Raw genomic sequence first — 15,784 nt, 5'->3', positions numbered from 1 at the left:
TGAAGGTAGAGCTAATATTGAGGAATGCAAAAAAAAAAAAAAAAAAACCCTCATGGACTAATCTTGTGCTGAGTACAGCCATGATAATGATGATGGATTAGAAATACAGCAGCGTATTGGGATTACAGTGCTATTAACTGGCCAGGGGAGGAGGATGAGGAGGCAGACCAGTATCTAGCTAATCAATCAAATAATCGGGACAAGCCCTTGTCTAGTAGAAACAATTAGACCACTTCTCCAAAATCAATAGCCCTGCATTTTGTTTAGATACCCACTGGTCACTCATTCAATAAAGCCTCTGTGGGTTTTGATAAGCCTGCCAGTCGGCAAGGGCCATTTGAGGCTCCGAGTGGGAACAAAACACATCAAACAGGCTCCAGGAAGGCCTCATAAAAATTGCAAATCGAAAACAATATAATTTAATGTGGCAAAGGTTATTTTTCCACTTGTTCATTATCAAATGTCTCATGTGAAAGCATTGCTATGAAGCCGGAAAAAATCTATTTTGTCTCGAGTGTTTGGGGAAAACAGGAGGGACATGTATTATGTCTAAAGGAAAACAAAATAATGATGGAATCAGAGGGGTTCATAAAGTTGCTCTGAGAAATAGTCCTGGTAGTAGAGGCGTCTCCTGTTTCTAGCACAGCTTCCATACATAATTAAAGCAGGAATTTGTATCTGTCTGCACTCTGTGGCCTCCTGATGAATTAATATCTGGTGGAAGTCCTACACAGCCATCAGATTAGCTCATTTATTTCTGTCAGCTGCTTGCTCCATCAGCTATTTGTAAATCAGAGAGGGTGGGTGGGTTGATGGGGGGTGGGGGGGGGTTGTTGAGATTGTTGGACGTGTATTTATTATCATAAATGGCTGTTATGAATTAGGTCTGATTCAAACGTCCAGCATACAGTGCCGCAAGTGTAAGTGCACAGTGATGACTCTTTTTTTTTTTTTTTTTTCCCTGGGAGAAATGTTATGTTGACGTTGTTGTGCTAGTTATACCTTAGCATCACAGCTGTTCTGGTTCTGCGGGCACAGAGTCCTGAATGCGATATGACAACTTAATGTTTATCTAAACATAATCTACTTAGAGTTCAGTATAGTTTTTTTTTTACATTTGATGAAGATATGCAATAAACAAACACACCTGCTGAACAGAGTAGAGGTCACGATTCGGTAAGTTTGCATGTATATCACCCTCTAGGTCCTGGCTGAGGTAGTTGTGGACTTCAGTTAGGTTGAAGTTGATGTCCACAAGAATGGCTCGCTGTGTGTGGGTGTGTTTGAGCATCCTCTCCCAGGTCAGTAAGAAGATGACATGACGGGATCCAGGAGCTCCATGTTGTCAGGACTGAAGGTGTGCGTGTGTTATGTGCATGGGAGGGTGCAGGGGCAGGGAGGGGAACAAACAAGAAGACTGCATTAACCTTTGGTCTGCTGGAGAGGGGAGGGCACAAGCGGGCCGGGCTGGTTGAAGGGACACCCCATAATCAGGCTCCTGTCAGCGCTGTTTCCAGGAGATTAATTCAGCTGGTTTCAATTCCAGCCGCTGCTCCCCTAGCATCAACCCGGGGTGCACATATCGTCCTGTTTAAAACACATGCACGTGGCCCTGACTCAATTTAACACAGGAATAGCTGAGGGGGAAGGCTGGGTCATGGGAGTAGCCTTCCTCCCTTGCAAACACAAATAACATGCATCAACAAGAAAGCAGAAATCCCAGCTCTGGCCGAGGCAGGGAGCAATCCAATCAGAACAGAGCTGCAAATTCCACAAGAGGAAATGATGTTTGATCAGACTGGGCTCTAGTCAAAAGTCTGGATAGACCGCTAAATTACATGCAGGAAATACAAGAGATCTCTTACAGTTAACAAAATTATTAAATGAAGCCAAGAGACTCCTCAGCCGTTCTGCTAAACATGTGCCCTGAGCCACTCTTACCAACAGAGCTGCCAGACAGTGCCTGGTTGTTGTGGCCAGAGGCTGAGGAGTCTCTACTGGCACTAGCTAATGAACCGATGAGACGGCAGCGCTAAGGAGCAGGTGATACAGGGGGACAGTGACAGAGACGGAGGGGCCCACCGTTAGTTACCTGTAATAGCCCAGGATGACGATGTGCACCCCAGCACTGGGCTGACAGATGTCGGGGTTCTTCTGATCATCCATTTTCCGCAGCGCGTTCGTAAAAGGTCCCGTGGCATTGATAACACATTTGGCTCTGACATCAAATTCCTGCCCTATGAAAGAAAACAGCATCAATCACCAGGGGCTATTCATCTGTGGCTGGTGACAAGCCGGATTATTAATTTATCAGCGAACGCCCCCCTCTCTCCGTAATAGAGTGGCTCGAGTGTGTCCATGGGAGACTTCCCAGGATTGTAATTAATAGGAAACAGACATACCTAATTTCCCTCTTGCCTCTTTGTGTCACAGAGTAGCTCAGTGGCAGTGACTGAGGGAGTCTTTTGAAATTGTGGAAGGGAAATGTTTGTTAATGTGATGCTTGATGTTGACGAGCTACAGTATATAATGGGACGCATATCAAAAGATACCATGAGGATAGCAAATGATCTGTTTTGACAACAAGATGAATGATGGACTACCCTTTCTAATTTGACATGTGATGCCGCCACTGCTAAGAGAGGGAACGAGGAGAGATGGAATGACGAGGGTCACAAGCCTGAAATTCATATTTTTGTAAGGAAGAAGAAAAAAATAGAAAAAAAGACAAAGAAAAAAGAACTGATGACAAAACTGTTTCTATTATCCGTTCAGTCTAAGCCCTCTCTATGTGAGGCCCTCCTCTCACATTATTAAAGTGAGACATCTCCTCCAAGAGCACACTTCCATCTTTTAAAACATCAGGGGGTGGTCATGTGTAGAGATCCTCAAATCTTGGTTATTCATGAAATGTTTCAGAATACCATCTTTTACCCTTAACTGCTTTATTCTTCCAAAGCCGGCCCTATGCATGACATTTAAAAGGTAAGTAAGGCCATTTGGAGTTCGCTAATTCCGTCTTATGTTCCTCCCTACAAGATCTGAAGCAGCCCTCTACACCATAAAACGCTTATAAAATATTAAAAGCCCGTGCATTAGATGTGCAATGACTATGTGCAAACTAGCACTGAGTAAGAGGTGCTGGGAGGGCCCCTGTTGTGAGGGCTAGAGAGAGTGGGAATAGAGTGAGGCAGGAAGGAATGAAACAGCTTTTGTTGGATTTACCTGTGATCACATCCCTGCAGTGCACTCCGCAGACCCTCTCCTTCCCCGTCTGTGGGTCTGCCCTCTTCAGTAGGTGCACCACTTCAGTGTAATTGGCTATGGCAGCCCCATACCTGGCAGCAGTGAGGGCGATGGCGAGGTTCATTCGAGCATCGTTGTGTTGTCCTGCAGCGGGGGGACAGGACCAGAGCAGGGGGATGTGAGTCACCCCGAGCCTGTGACTGGTGGTATGGAAGTGTGTCGGAACCGATATGTCACATCTGTCCCTGTCACTTTGCATCAGCGCGATGGCTGCTCTGGCCACACAAGGAGCACATTTAAAGCCACAGTGGCCCTTTGGCCTGAGTGTGGGCCCCCCCCCCCCGACCACCCCTCCCATCCCCGTTCCTGCACTGGGAAGGGGAACTGGTCCTCGGGAAAAGGCAGGGAATGCGGGGATAAGGATTAGATGCATCAAAGCCTTAAATATACCAGGAGTTCAGAGGTAGGAGCTGAAAAACCTGTTGTTTGACAGTGTGTGCTGTCTTTTGCCCTTATGTGTAACATGCAATAGTGTTTTATTCCTGCCTTTAGAGGATACTCAGTTATTACAATGTTTTTGCGTGTTTCTACTTACACGTTCACCCATTTTTATGCATTTTACAAAGCTAACTGGGAATAAAAACAGTAAAACACTGATATTTTATATTTCAAAAAGAAAAGCACATTGAAAGATAACTGAAAACAATCACTTCCAGTCCTAATAATCACATTTTTCAATATGTCAGTATGACAGTAAACAGCTCTTGACAACAGCTGATCTGCTGTTGTAGCTGAGGATCCCTTGGCAGAATCCTTTTAATGAACAGAGAAATCTAGTATCAAGATTTATGGATTAATCCCTCTTCAGCTCTAAAATACCAGAGATCTATATTCAGAGTCACAAGGTCACAAGTTTTGTAATTTAAATGAAAGGGTCTAAAAGGTGACAAATGAACAAAGCCCGGTTTCATTAGGAAGTGATTCTTATGTACATCTTTGAAGATTTATTGCTGGACAATCCCTTGGTTCAAAAGTAAAGAGAGAATAGAGATGATTAATCACTTTTAATGTTGGTGTCTCGGGTGACTTTCTTTCTATTTGTTATTGCCAAGGAAGTTCAAGTCCTCATTGTTGGCGAGGGAAAATGTTGCTACTTTGCAGGAATGAGCAGGGTCCTTTGTGCCCTGATTTATTTTACGTTTGAGCGACTTGAGGCTAGCTAGCTGGTGGGCTCTCCTTAATGCTACGGCATGCTGGAAGCCATTCCCCCTCTACGGGAAATAAATAAATAAATTGAAAGCAAAAAGTAAAAAAACAAGAAAACAACAGATTTAAAGGCCACATTTTAGAATGAATTACATACAAGAGTATGCACCCTGCCATGATGTATTAGGAAGACCATGGAATCCACTTCTTCATCTCTGTAGGGTGAATGTGACCATTATATGTGGTTAGCAAACTCATGCCACCGGTGGTGTGTTTGCACGAGCATAAGCACAAGCATACACACACAAACACACACACACAACCAGCTCCAGCTCAAGAGGGGCTATAGCACCAGTAGGCAGTGTCTGATCCTTGGTGATTGCTGAGCCTCATAATGACCTTTGACCTCGTGATTCACAGCTCTCTGTTGTGAGCCTGTCACAGATTGGCACCAGGCAAAGAACAGGAGCATTAATACTACATTAAATGTCAGGAATTCAAGAATTAGTCAGATCGCAGTAACAGGATTTATGAATGAACAGCATAGCACGGCTATAATAACCTGACACCCCGATGAAGATAACAATAATGATGATGATAATTATCATCAGCAATTAAAAGCCAAAATGGCCGAATGACAGAGCAGAGCTAAATGAGCATCAAAGCTCCCTGGAGGACAGAAGTAACCCGCCCCCCCCTCCTCCACCCTCCCTCCCCTCCCCTCTCTCCCTCCCATCCCGTCCCTACCTCCGCTCGGCTCACACTCGTTCCAGCCTCCTGGAGGTACAAAACTCAGTGGAGTGAGAGGAACTCTGCGGCTGGACAAAATGCTGCAAAATGACAGGGACAATAATGACAATGAATTTCATGTCTCCCAGTCATAGAGCCAGAGATGCTTGGCTGGGCTGACTTGTCCAATTAAATTGTTACAGGTACAGCGGGAGATGGAGTTATTATCCCAGATGCTTTTGTCAATTACTCCTCTAGCAAAAAGAAGAAAGGCACCGTCAAATGGTATATAAACACACAACAAGAGGCCATGTTTCCTTAAAAGTATAAAAGTTTAAATACGGTGCAGAATTGTCATAATGATTAATCTTACTATTTATAAGACATATAAGACTACTGAATATTTAGAAAATGCTTGCTCCTTGTGAATATTTTCAGTTTATTAGGTCCCTTTTATGAGAATATTTGTCTGTGGCATTTACTTGTACGGAGACTGTCAATCTGTTAGTCATTTCCTACTAATTTATATATATGTTTGCAAAGACTATGTTTTCTAAGGCTAAAGGATGTCTACACGTTGAAGCTATCTGACCATGATGGCTTGAAAATCCCGAGGAGATGAACCCAAGCAGTCAAAGCCCAATCCCCAGTAAAGAAGGTCAGGACAGAAAATGTCACTGCCATAATGTAGCCAGTTGCGTATGGGAAAAGGGGTGGAAAAGACACCTTGAGGAAAAATTAAATGCATGTAAATGGTCTAATGCTTTTAGTTTTTTTTATTCCCTTGTCCCTTCTAAAGTAATTATTAGAGAATTTATAATTTTATTAACGTTACAAAACGCTATGCAGAGCTTTTTATATCTTTTTCAGTCGTTGCTGGTTTCTAGAAGTATAAGAGACAAACTGCTATTTTAAAAGTGAACAAATAAAAATAGCTCATGTAAAATACCCCCCTCTCCTACTTACTTCTGCTAAATGAATAAGGTTGACAGATCACTGCTCAGATAGTAGCCGTATTCCCTTAGAAGTACGTTGCCTTTTTGCAGTACATGGGAATCCACATATCCTCAAATGCTAAATGAAGTCTGACAGATAGCCTAGAGAAACAAAGTTGGGAGTTTGCAGCTACAAGGGAGACCTTGAGTGAACAGGACATGCTATGTACACCCTGGCTAACAATCAACATATGCTTTGTTTTTCTGATGCCAACACAAGGCACATATAGCCTGGAGAAAGATGGATCCTGGGACCGGTTAGAACGCAATGCCTACTGGCTATTTTCTGTTTTTTTTTAAAAAAAAAAATGTTGTTTCTAATTTGTTTATGCTCACATAGACAGCAATTACACAGTCATGTGAGTGAGGCACAAGATATTTTACAGGGAAGGCATGATCTAGAATTGAAGATTACTGTCAAATAAGAATTAAAAACTCACATTTAATTATTTATCTTTCTTCTCGGTGAGAAAACACACTCTAATATAGACATCAGCTCTCTTAGTGCTGCTCTCATTTAAATTACGTATTTAAAATCTACAGTTTACAGTTAATAACAACACACATGCCTTCAAATACAAATTCAGCTCCATACATCTGGTATATATTTGTTATGGAGCATTCTGAGAAATCTTTTATTCCTGCAGAACAAATATCTTTTGGTCTAAAAGTCAAATAAAATAGTAAAAGTATTACTCACACTTGTTGTTCATGTAAGACAAAGAAAACAAGTTTTGCAATCACACACAACCAGCTAACAGAACACATTTAGATTTCTACAATTTGCAGTCAGATTGCTGCTACCAGCATCTCCAGCTGTGATAAGTGCTATAATTTTTTAACGTTGTCTTTCGTGGTGCATAGTAATGTGCACAGCACACTATATACTGTTAAAGGAAAGATGTCATGAGGCATCTTTTGAGGATTTGAGCATCATAATAAAACAATGGCTCACACCTTGTGTCTCGTGGAAGAGTACCAGAACCAGCACCTTGCAATACGAGGAAAAATACGACATCTGTGGGGTTGGCCGTATGTGCTGTGGATCACATGTTACTAGAGTCACACTCTTTTATTCACTACTGCCTGGAGCTTACCTCTCAATGATGGTGTCAGCACTAATATATGATAGGCTTGAACTCTGGTTTGACTGACGATAGTTGGGTCAGATATGGCTTTGTGCGAGTGAAGGAGGGTTTCTGGGATGGTGACAGGTAGCATGATGAGTTAAGACGCTGCCACGGCCCAGCAATGAGAAAGAAATCAGAAAATCTCCAATCCCCTTCTCAGTAATGAGCCACACCTGTACACTGCTTTAAATACCAGAGAGAAGCTTTAAATGTCAGGTGCAATTAAAGCTTATGATTCAAGGCTGCACCAATCAAATCAAGGCCCCAGAGTTCACCCAAGTCTGAGAGAGCAAAGACGAGATGGTGCAGAGATGCCATGGACCGCTCTTCCTTTACCTTACACTTCAATGGGCCTCTCAGCCCAAAGGTAATTTTAAAGTTTACTACTATTGGGCTGAACTTCTCCATCTTCCCAACTCCACGCCTTTTATCAAGGGAAAGGTTTACTGCTTTTTGTGGTACATGAGGTGAAAAATGATCAGAAAATAGAGGGATGAAGAAAAATATAAGTTTTACTTGTACACTTGGAGCATTATGGATAGGGGGTGCTGACAGATGGGGGTTATAGGCAGCAATCTGGGCTCCTTTCACCATCATGTACTGGCAGAGAGGAGAGTCATAATGGATCATTTGTCAGAAATAAAATATTTGAATCAGGGCTGAACTAATGATTATTGTCTTTATTGAATAAATGGTTGATTATTTTCTTGATTAGTCCAGCGTGACGTCTACAAATGTCTTTTTCTGCCCAAACAACAGTCCAGAACCCAAAGATATTCAATCTACTATCAAAGAAGACTAAGAAAGCCACCAAATATTCATGTTTGAGTTATCTCTTGCATTAAAAAATTATATAAATTATTACTTGATTATCAAAATTGTTGGATTATTTTTCTTTCAATTAATTAATTGACTAATCATTTCAGCGCTTATTTTCATTCTTACTTTAATTCAGCCTTTATCTAGATACTTAGAGCACTAGATTAAACTGAATCTGTGCATATATTTGAATGACAGCAATGACCTATTACAGTTCATATTGTCCCGCCGGTATCAAAACTTTTAATTTCTACGATATCCAATCTTTTCCTATAATTTTGTTAGTAACTGGTGATTTTGACTTATAGACTTATAGAATTATATTATAGATTTTAAAGGTAAATATTTCTGAGCCACTGTGTCATTCAAGACAAGTAGTACAGCCTACATTTTACTGTCGAACTGCTGACTAGGCAGTTGCATTTCCTGCAATCACACTAATTGGTCTCTTCTGCTGCTCACCTCCAGGACCCTAGTATGTTCATACAGATAGAAAAATAAGGCTCCTAAAGAAAACACAAGCTGAGAATAATGAGATTTCTCAACTACTGTGAAATGTAACAGAAAATGGTGACATTTCAGTTTGAACCCGGGTGACTCATCTTAAACAATTCACAGACAAAAGGGGACGTATAAGGCTTTCTTCCACCTATTACTGAGAGATAATTTCATGAATTAATTCACAATATGATAACAACAGAGGTTTGCTAAGTTGTAAGAATTCTTTAAAACAACTTCGGGAAATTTCAGGCAGGCAGTCATTCAAGGCAAACATGTCACGGCTTCCCCTGAATGAAAAATGAACATGGGAGGGTAAATAAAGCAATATGACCAGAGGGACCAGGAATTCTGCGGATAAGTGTCAGCTGCGGAGAAAAAATGAAGCATTTACCTGTTTGTAATCCAATTTCATGATGGCTTTCTGTAGATATCGGACTCCTCCGTGAATGAGCTTGGTGCTCTGGCTGCTAGTGCCTGATGAGAAATCGTCTCCTTGCACAGGGGCAGTTTTGAGATCTGACAATGGGAGCCAAGGAAACACATCAACATTTGGATACTTATTGTCCCAAATCTTTAGAATGGATCAGATGCTATTCACATATGCACAACTTTCCACTGTAATATTCATGACGAGAACAATATTGTGAGGCCATACATATTCCATTGGTTAAAAACAACAATCATTTCCACCAGTGTGACAGCATGGACCACAAAAAGGGGAACTGCATGTTTTGAAAACGTAGTTAAAAGAACCAAACTTAGAAAATACATCTTGAAAACATTGATTTTCTTCTGCACATTTTAAATAAACGTATTTGAGGGAAAACATATGACTTTCATAGCATTTTTTAACACTGAGATCGCTCTTTGCTTTGCCTAATAGAAGCTTCTTTGCCGTCCCAGATGGACTGTAAATCCCAGTTTTCAAAAGAAGAAAGGAAGAATAACTGAGGATTAGAAGAAAAGGGTTTCAAAACCCACTCTACACCACCATTAGACAACCCGAGTAAATAAAGGGGCAAAACACATAGCCTCCAACTAGCAGCATAGATAATTGATTTGGTATGTAATGGTAACCACAAGAGGATGCTCTCCTTCACTGGAGGATAACAAAATTGTTATCTTTTTTTTTTTTTTTTTTCTTGGGTGGTTGGACTACAGCCAATAGACTTATCAAGGGGAGAAATCCTCCAAGTCCAAAAATGCTGCTGCTCTAGACTTCATAGCAGACATGTGAAGCGCCTTATAGATCAAGCCCCAGAGAGGCAGCTTGGAAGAAACTCCATCACAATGGCAAGGAGGTTATGCAACATCAGGATGGAGAATGCCCATTTGTGGTTGCAAGCAGGGGCTGAACAGTCTGCCATAAAAAAAAAACACGGAGCTTCTGCTGTAACACAAGCTGGGATTTATCTTTTTTTTTTTTTTTTGCTCATGAAACCCAAATACATTCCTTGTACACAAGACGACAAAAACATTTTTAGTCATAATTAATACAAGCAATTAAAGCTTAAAGGATAACACTGACATTATTCTATTTTTCTTATTGTCAACAAATCCCCTGAAAAGATCAAAACCAACAATGCTTTAGTCTGACTTCTCTACCCTGTTTGTGGCTCTCAGCCCATTAAACCCATTCATCCCTACTGAAGACTAAAATCTTTAAAAACAAGTCACAAATATAAAGTTTCATTTGAAAAAAAGGCTGAGTAAACTGTAGTTTTTAGCAGATTGTTCTAAAACATTCTGCATTAGTTGGGACCTATTTTTATGTGCTAAATACACAATTATTTGCTATTTTAATGAGTATTTACAGCAACAAGAACTTATATATGGGACTGACCCAAAATAAACTATAGGGTTAGAGGTGGGTTTTTTAAACCAGTGGACAAAAGCAACTTACTCCCTTTGAGTGCATCCAGGGTATAACCTGAGTCAGTGGCTCCTCCTTCATCGATGAACCTGTCAAACCCCTGTGAGCTCTGTAAGGGCTTATCTGAGCTCGTCTGGATGGAAGCTCATCCATGTAGACCGTTTTACCTGTTCAGCTACCTCCACATGCTTGACTCGGGCCTATAGCATCCATGCAAAAGAAAACCAGTCATCCATTTCATTGTCATATGACTCCAGGGGACAGTACACATTAATAAATGTGTTTCATTATTATGCACATGTCTTTATATTCCTTATGATGGATTTCAGAAAAAAGAAGCCATGCATTTTCTGTGACAAAGCTGTCAGACATCATCAAGCAATAAAAAACAATACATCACATGCTTATTTACATTCCACTCCCAATAACATTTCAAAACATTGTCTTTCAAGATTAATCACAAAATCTGCATGTGGCACGCAGACACACTGTACGGAGACACGATAACAAGCAAAGTTGACTAATTGCAAGACTTGTTAGTAAAGATGATGATGGCTCAGGATTATCTAAAATAAGCAAAAGAAGAAAAAAAAGACAAATGACAGCCATTCTCAAGTTCACTGCAACTGTTAGTCATGTACACATTACAGAGGTGCCATCTGTTAGACAGAAGAGGAGCTGAACAGCAGGAAAAGGATGCAAAGTAACTAAAATTAGTCCCTGAGTAGCTCCTTTTTACTCATCTAATTTATGGTCTGTGAATGAAATCGTGTATCTGAAAAGTATTCTCCATATGTAATATTAGCCTACTTTCTAGATTTGTATTCAACAAACATAATCCAAGGCCTCCTAATTCTATTAGGCGTTACTTTGCAACATATTTCCAGAAAATCTCACCTGTTCTCTCTTGTATTTTGCCAATTGAGTAAAAGCTACGAAATGCTAACAAGCCTCCTCTAGCAGTGACAGCAGTTCCCATTACCTCCTTGTGGAATACCATGCCTCCTCCTGCAATGCGCAGATACAGCTCAGTTGGTGATCAAACAGGAAAAAAAAGAGGAAAAAGAACAGCAAAAAATGCAGTGTAAGTAATCCATTGCTGAAACAAACTGCATGCAGCAGGCCTAGTGTGGCAGTTAAGCTGCATTCAGATTGTGGATTGTATCTTTTCTTTGATTTTCCAATGTTTGCGGGCTTTTATCTTAGGGAAACGCAACTAGTGCAAGTCACTTTGTTGTAGACAATATTACCATCTCAATATGGCCCCCTCGTACTGGTCTAGAACCAGGTCTGTCTCCTTCCACCACAGCTTGGATTGTGCACCGCGCTAAACTGAAGCCACGAGGAGAAAAATCCTCCCATCCAGCTGCTTAGAGGAGAAAGCCTTGCAGATTAGGCAAAGCTTTATCCAATTCCCTCATCATCCATTCTAGGACACTTTAGTGGGGCCGAAATGGAGTTGCAGCAAATTCCAGTACAAAAAGAAATCTGCCACTGCGTGCCCGCTATGAGTGTACAAGTTCGATGAAACCGGGCTCGTGTCTGTGCAAGCTGCTAAATCTACTCACACCTCAAACAACTTGGATGACAAACTGTACGGCGAGGCATCATTAGAGAGCACAAAAATAATAAATCTGTTACTTTTTAGGCAAAATTAATCAATTCATTTTACCAATGATCTTTTAAACACCCCGTAGCCAGTGGCAATGACAATGGTATGTAGGAGTCCTTCAGGTCTGCATTCATAACTATTATAAAGAGATTCACTTTAAACTATTTAGAGTCCTCTGAACCTTTTATAATTCAGATATATTATTAATCAAAGAGATTGACAAAGAAACTAATGGTTTGTCTGATTTTCACTGGGGCACAATCCAGCCAGCAATTGATTGTGGCACCAGGGACACCTGCAGCTTCAGAATACATTTTCACTTTCAGGAGGAGAGAAAAAAAACAGCACCACGAGGAAATATTGCCCCACCACATGAATATGCAGGGACTTGATACCAGCAGTGTCATTACTAATGTTGCTGCCAATTACAGAGCATGTCATGACACTGTGATTCATGAATATTCATCATTGACTGATATAGACAGCAGCAGTATGCAGAGGCCTCTATTCCCATTTTACTGTCTCATTGTGAATGGTGAACAGGTACCTCCATCATGCCATGGAGGCGCCTTCCAGCTGCAAGACAAGCTGTTCCATAAGGCATTGCTAGTTAACAGTGTGTTATATAAAGGTGTATAAAAGTGATGAAGTGCTCCCCGGCTCTAAAGAGCAGGCATTAAAGCATATTAAGTAGACATTTAAGCTTGTAAAGTGGGACTCTAGAAATGGAAAGAAGACACTGAGCAAAGGGATGCCTTCAGGGTCGGGCTGTTCAATTCTCAGAAAGTTTGATACCTGCTAGTGCTTAGAAATGAAATGAGGTTTGTGGGACCTACCTAGGATACAGTTTCAGGAGACTGGAAGAACCCCCCCCCCCACCCAAATTTTTAGTTTCACAAAAAAAAGAAAGAAAAGAAATAACTTAAAAGTCAAACTAATGTTAAGTAGTAACTGTAGTTAAGCAATTAAAAGAAGTGGAAAGCACTTGAGTAAAGCACATTTCAGCAGCTTTACCCAAAGTATTTTAGTAGTAGTACTTCAATCTATTTTTCAGGTAGTGGTGCTTTTCTGCTATTTTATACTTGTGCTCCACTATATTTCAGAGGTAAATACTCCTCCTCTTACCCCAGAAATTACTTCACAGGTAAGGATACTGCAAACAAAACAGGTCTTCCTTGGTTAAACTAACAGTACAAACTGTCTCACCTATTGCATCACCTGGACCAGTTAAGTTAATAATAAGTTAATAAGGCAATAAAACAATATATAATAATAATAATACTCCATTACTAGTAAAACATTCAAAATCTTACCTAAGTAAAAGTACAAAAGTATTATGAGCAACATGTACTTTAAAGTATTAAAAGTACTCATTATGAATCAGAATGATGTTATTATTTTATATTAGTGGATTATTAATACTGATATATGTAGTATTTTGATATTGCAGCTGGTCGAGGTGGAATGATCATGTTTTATATGTAAAAATCTTACTCAGCACAAGTAACTATAGCTGTCAAATAAAGACAGTGGGGTAAAAAGTTCAATATTTCCCTCTGAGGTGTAAAGGAGCAGAAGTGCAAAACAATTGAGAATGGAAATACCCAAGTGAAGTACACATACTGTAAATAAACTGTTTAAAAAGTACAGTAATTGAGTAAATGTACTTTGATACATGTCAGCAATGCACAGTGATACCTCAATCCTTAAACACCCTGATAGTATGTTTACTTTTGATACTTCAGCAGCTACATCACTTCTATACCTTCAACAAAATGCAGGACTTTCACTTTTTCCCCATTGTGGTATTACTACTCTTAATCAAGGATCTGAATACTTCTTTCATCACTGGACATGGTTATAACTCATCACTACAGGGAGACTGTATAGTCATACACATGCTAGAACAAAAACACACCAACCACATCGTATCAAACTTTTAAAGGTTTGCATGAGCCAAATGCAGGTGTGTCACATCTGGAAAAAGCCTGAATTGTGCAGCCTCGTGGTCTGTGTGAAAAACACTGTGGGACAAAAGCCAGGTGATGCTGATGGAGGCTACTCACATCGTTATAATGCTGACGTAAGGTGCTGGCTCATGATGGACATCCCGTCCAGCGAATCAGACCTACAGAGGGAACCAGTACTCTTTGCTCACTTTGCTGCTTTGTAGGGCGGCGGATCAGCCGCTGATCTGACCGCAACTTGGATCCATAAACATCCTGTGACCTTGAGATGACGATGATATCTTATCCACTAATGAGGATTTCTCGATACCACCTGCAGAGAAATTCATAACTGAAATGTAAGCCAATAAAAAAAGATGCATCTCTCTCTCACACATACATACAGGTGCGCACGGTCGCGCACCCACACACTAAAATTGGTAACGTCAGCTGACATCTCTTCAAACAAAGTTAAAAAAAACAATCTCTTTGCCCTTAAAGCTAACTTCTCACTTTCAAATGACAGTCAATTAATTGTGAATATAAATGGGAAGTTAATTATTCTTCAGTAAACGGCTGATTAAACTGCTAATTGTGTTTTCACTCTAAATTCTAAACGCTGAATGAATAACAGTAGATACACTGTGTGACCTGTCAGCGATGTTTTAACACAAAATAGTTTGAATGTTGTCATACAGATGTCTGTATCAGTAGATTTAGTTACGTTTGTAGCTGAATCACACACCGACAGGTAGCCTCTTTAAAAGACGCAGGTGAAATGTGGTCTAATTACCGTAAAGGCAAGAAGAAGGTCGAGATAGTTACAACTTGTCCAAAAAAAAGATACTTTTACTACATTATTTTGCTTCTGAATATTCACAGCGAAGTGTGGAGACTTTGTAATTTACAAATCCTGCCATATAGCCCACCTGAAAGCGACTGGGCGTGACAACACAGCCTTAATGGGGTTAGGTTAATTAAAAGGTTAATTGTAAGAAACAGAAGCCGCTTGATGTATGGGTAGTGAACAATAGTGTCCTCTAGAGGTGAGTGTAACCATAGTATACAGTGTTTTCCAGCCCTCTTGGCTCATTCTGTCATTGTGTGCACTGTGCTCAGGTCAGTAAGAGCTGCTCTGAGACTGATGGCTGTTCTGTGCTTCACATATGAAAGTATCTTCCCACTAAAAATAACAGCACACTGCGTAAGATGTTGATACAGGCATGTGGGCCCGGATCTTTACAAATCTCTAGTTGCTCCCTTCTTACCTTGGATTGCTGCCCAGGCCTGTATGCACCTATAAAAATTTAGGCCAACTTGATTGGCTCCAAGGTGTTACTGTAAGATTACAATGAGATCAGTAACTCCATCGCTGCAGAACAATAAGACCAAAAGATTATTTTGGCGACTGCGTCAACTTAAGCGTTTTCTGCGTCACTCTCCATTCTGCCCGTCCTATCACGTTTCCCTCTCTGGGGACTAAATTGGTTCCCCCATGACAACTGGCTACAGGCCCACTAATTATCCCCCCTTCCTCCTCCAGCAGCTCACATACACTAGCAGCTATGAATAGGCAGCCCACCCCCGCCAAAACCCCACCCCATCTGAGGTCTAAATTTGGAACACAATTGAAATACAGAAATCCTGTCAAGACGATAACGAAGAATAATATTGACCCCCCCGCTTCATTAGGCCTATTTCATGCAAGTGTTGTGAGTCTGGCATCT

At 40.7% G+C, this 15,784-nt stretch overlaps 1 protein-coding gene across 8 annotated transcripts in view; it reads right to left on the bottom strand.

Moving 5' to 3' along the window:
- The window catches only part of LOC137192607 (glycerol-3-phosphate dehydrogenase, mitochondrial-like), a 124,725-nt gene that overhangs the window by 25,074 nt on the left and 83,867 nt on the right, over window positions 1-15,784 (bottom strand). For 3 of the 8 annotated variants that reach the window (XR_010930593.1, XR_010930591.1, XR_010930594.1), the window contains exons 4-8: window positions 9,018-9,142; window positions 5,200-5,282; window positions 3,226-3,390; window positions 2,093-2,237; window positions 1,428-1,587 (exon numbers count right to left, since the gene is read on the bottom strand). Coding sequence is in view for 1 of the 8 variants with exons in the window: in XM_067603432.1 (XP_067459533.1) it covers window positions 1,527-1,587; window positions 2,093-2,237; window positions 3,226-3,370 (351 nt within the window). In the remaining 7 variants the exon portion in view is untranslated. Of the gene's footprint in view, window positions 1-917; window positions 1,588-2,092; window positions 2,238-3,225; window positions 3,391-5,199; window positions 5,283-9,017; window positions 9,143-10,529; window positions 10,700-11,396; window positions 11,508-14,177; window positions 15,598-15,784 lie in introns of those variants that run through there. The other 5 variants (XR_010930596.1, XR_010930595.1, XR_010930597.1 and 2 more) reach the window with 5 other exon arrangements.

This window comes from Thunnus thynnus, chromosome 11, assembly GCF_963924715.1.
Source record: "Thunnus thynnus chromosome 11, fThuThy2.1, whole genome shotgun sequence".
Lineage (NCBI taxonomy): Eukaryota > Metazoa > Chordata > Actinopteri > Scombriformes > Scombridae > Thunnus > Thunnus thynnus.
The sequence above is the reverse complement of the archived record's forward strand: the minus strand, read 5'-3'. Positions and strand labels throughout refer to the sequence as shown.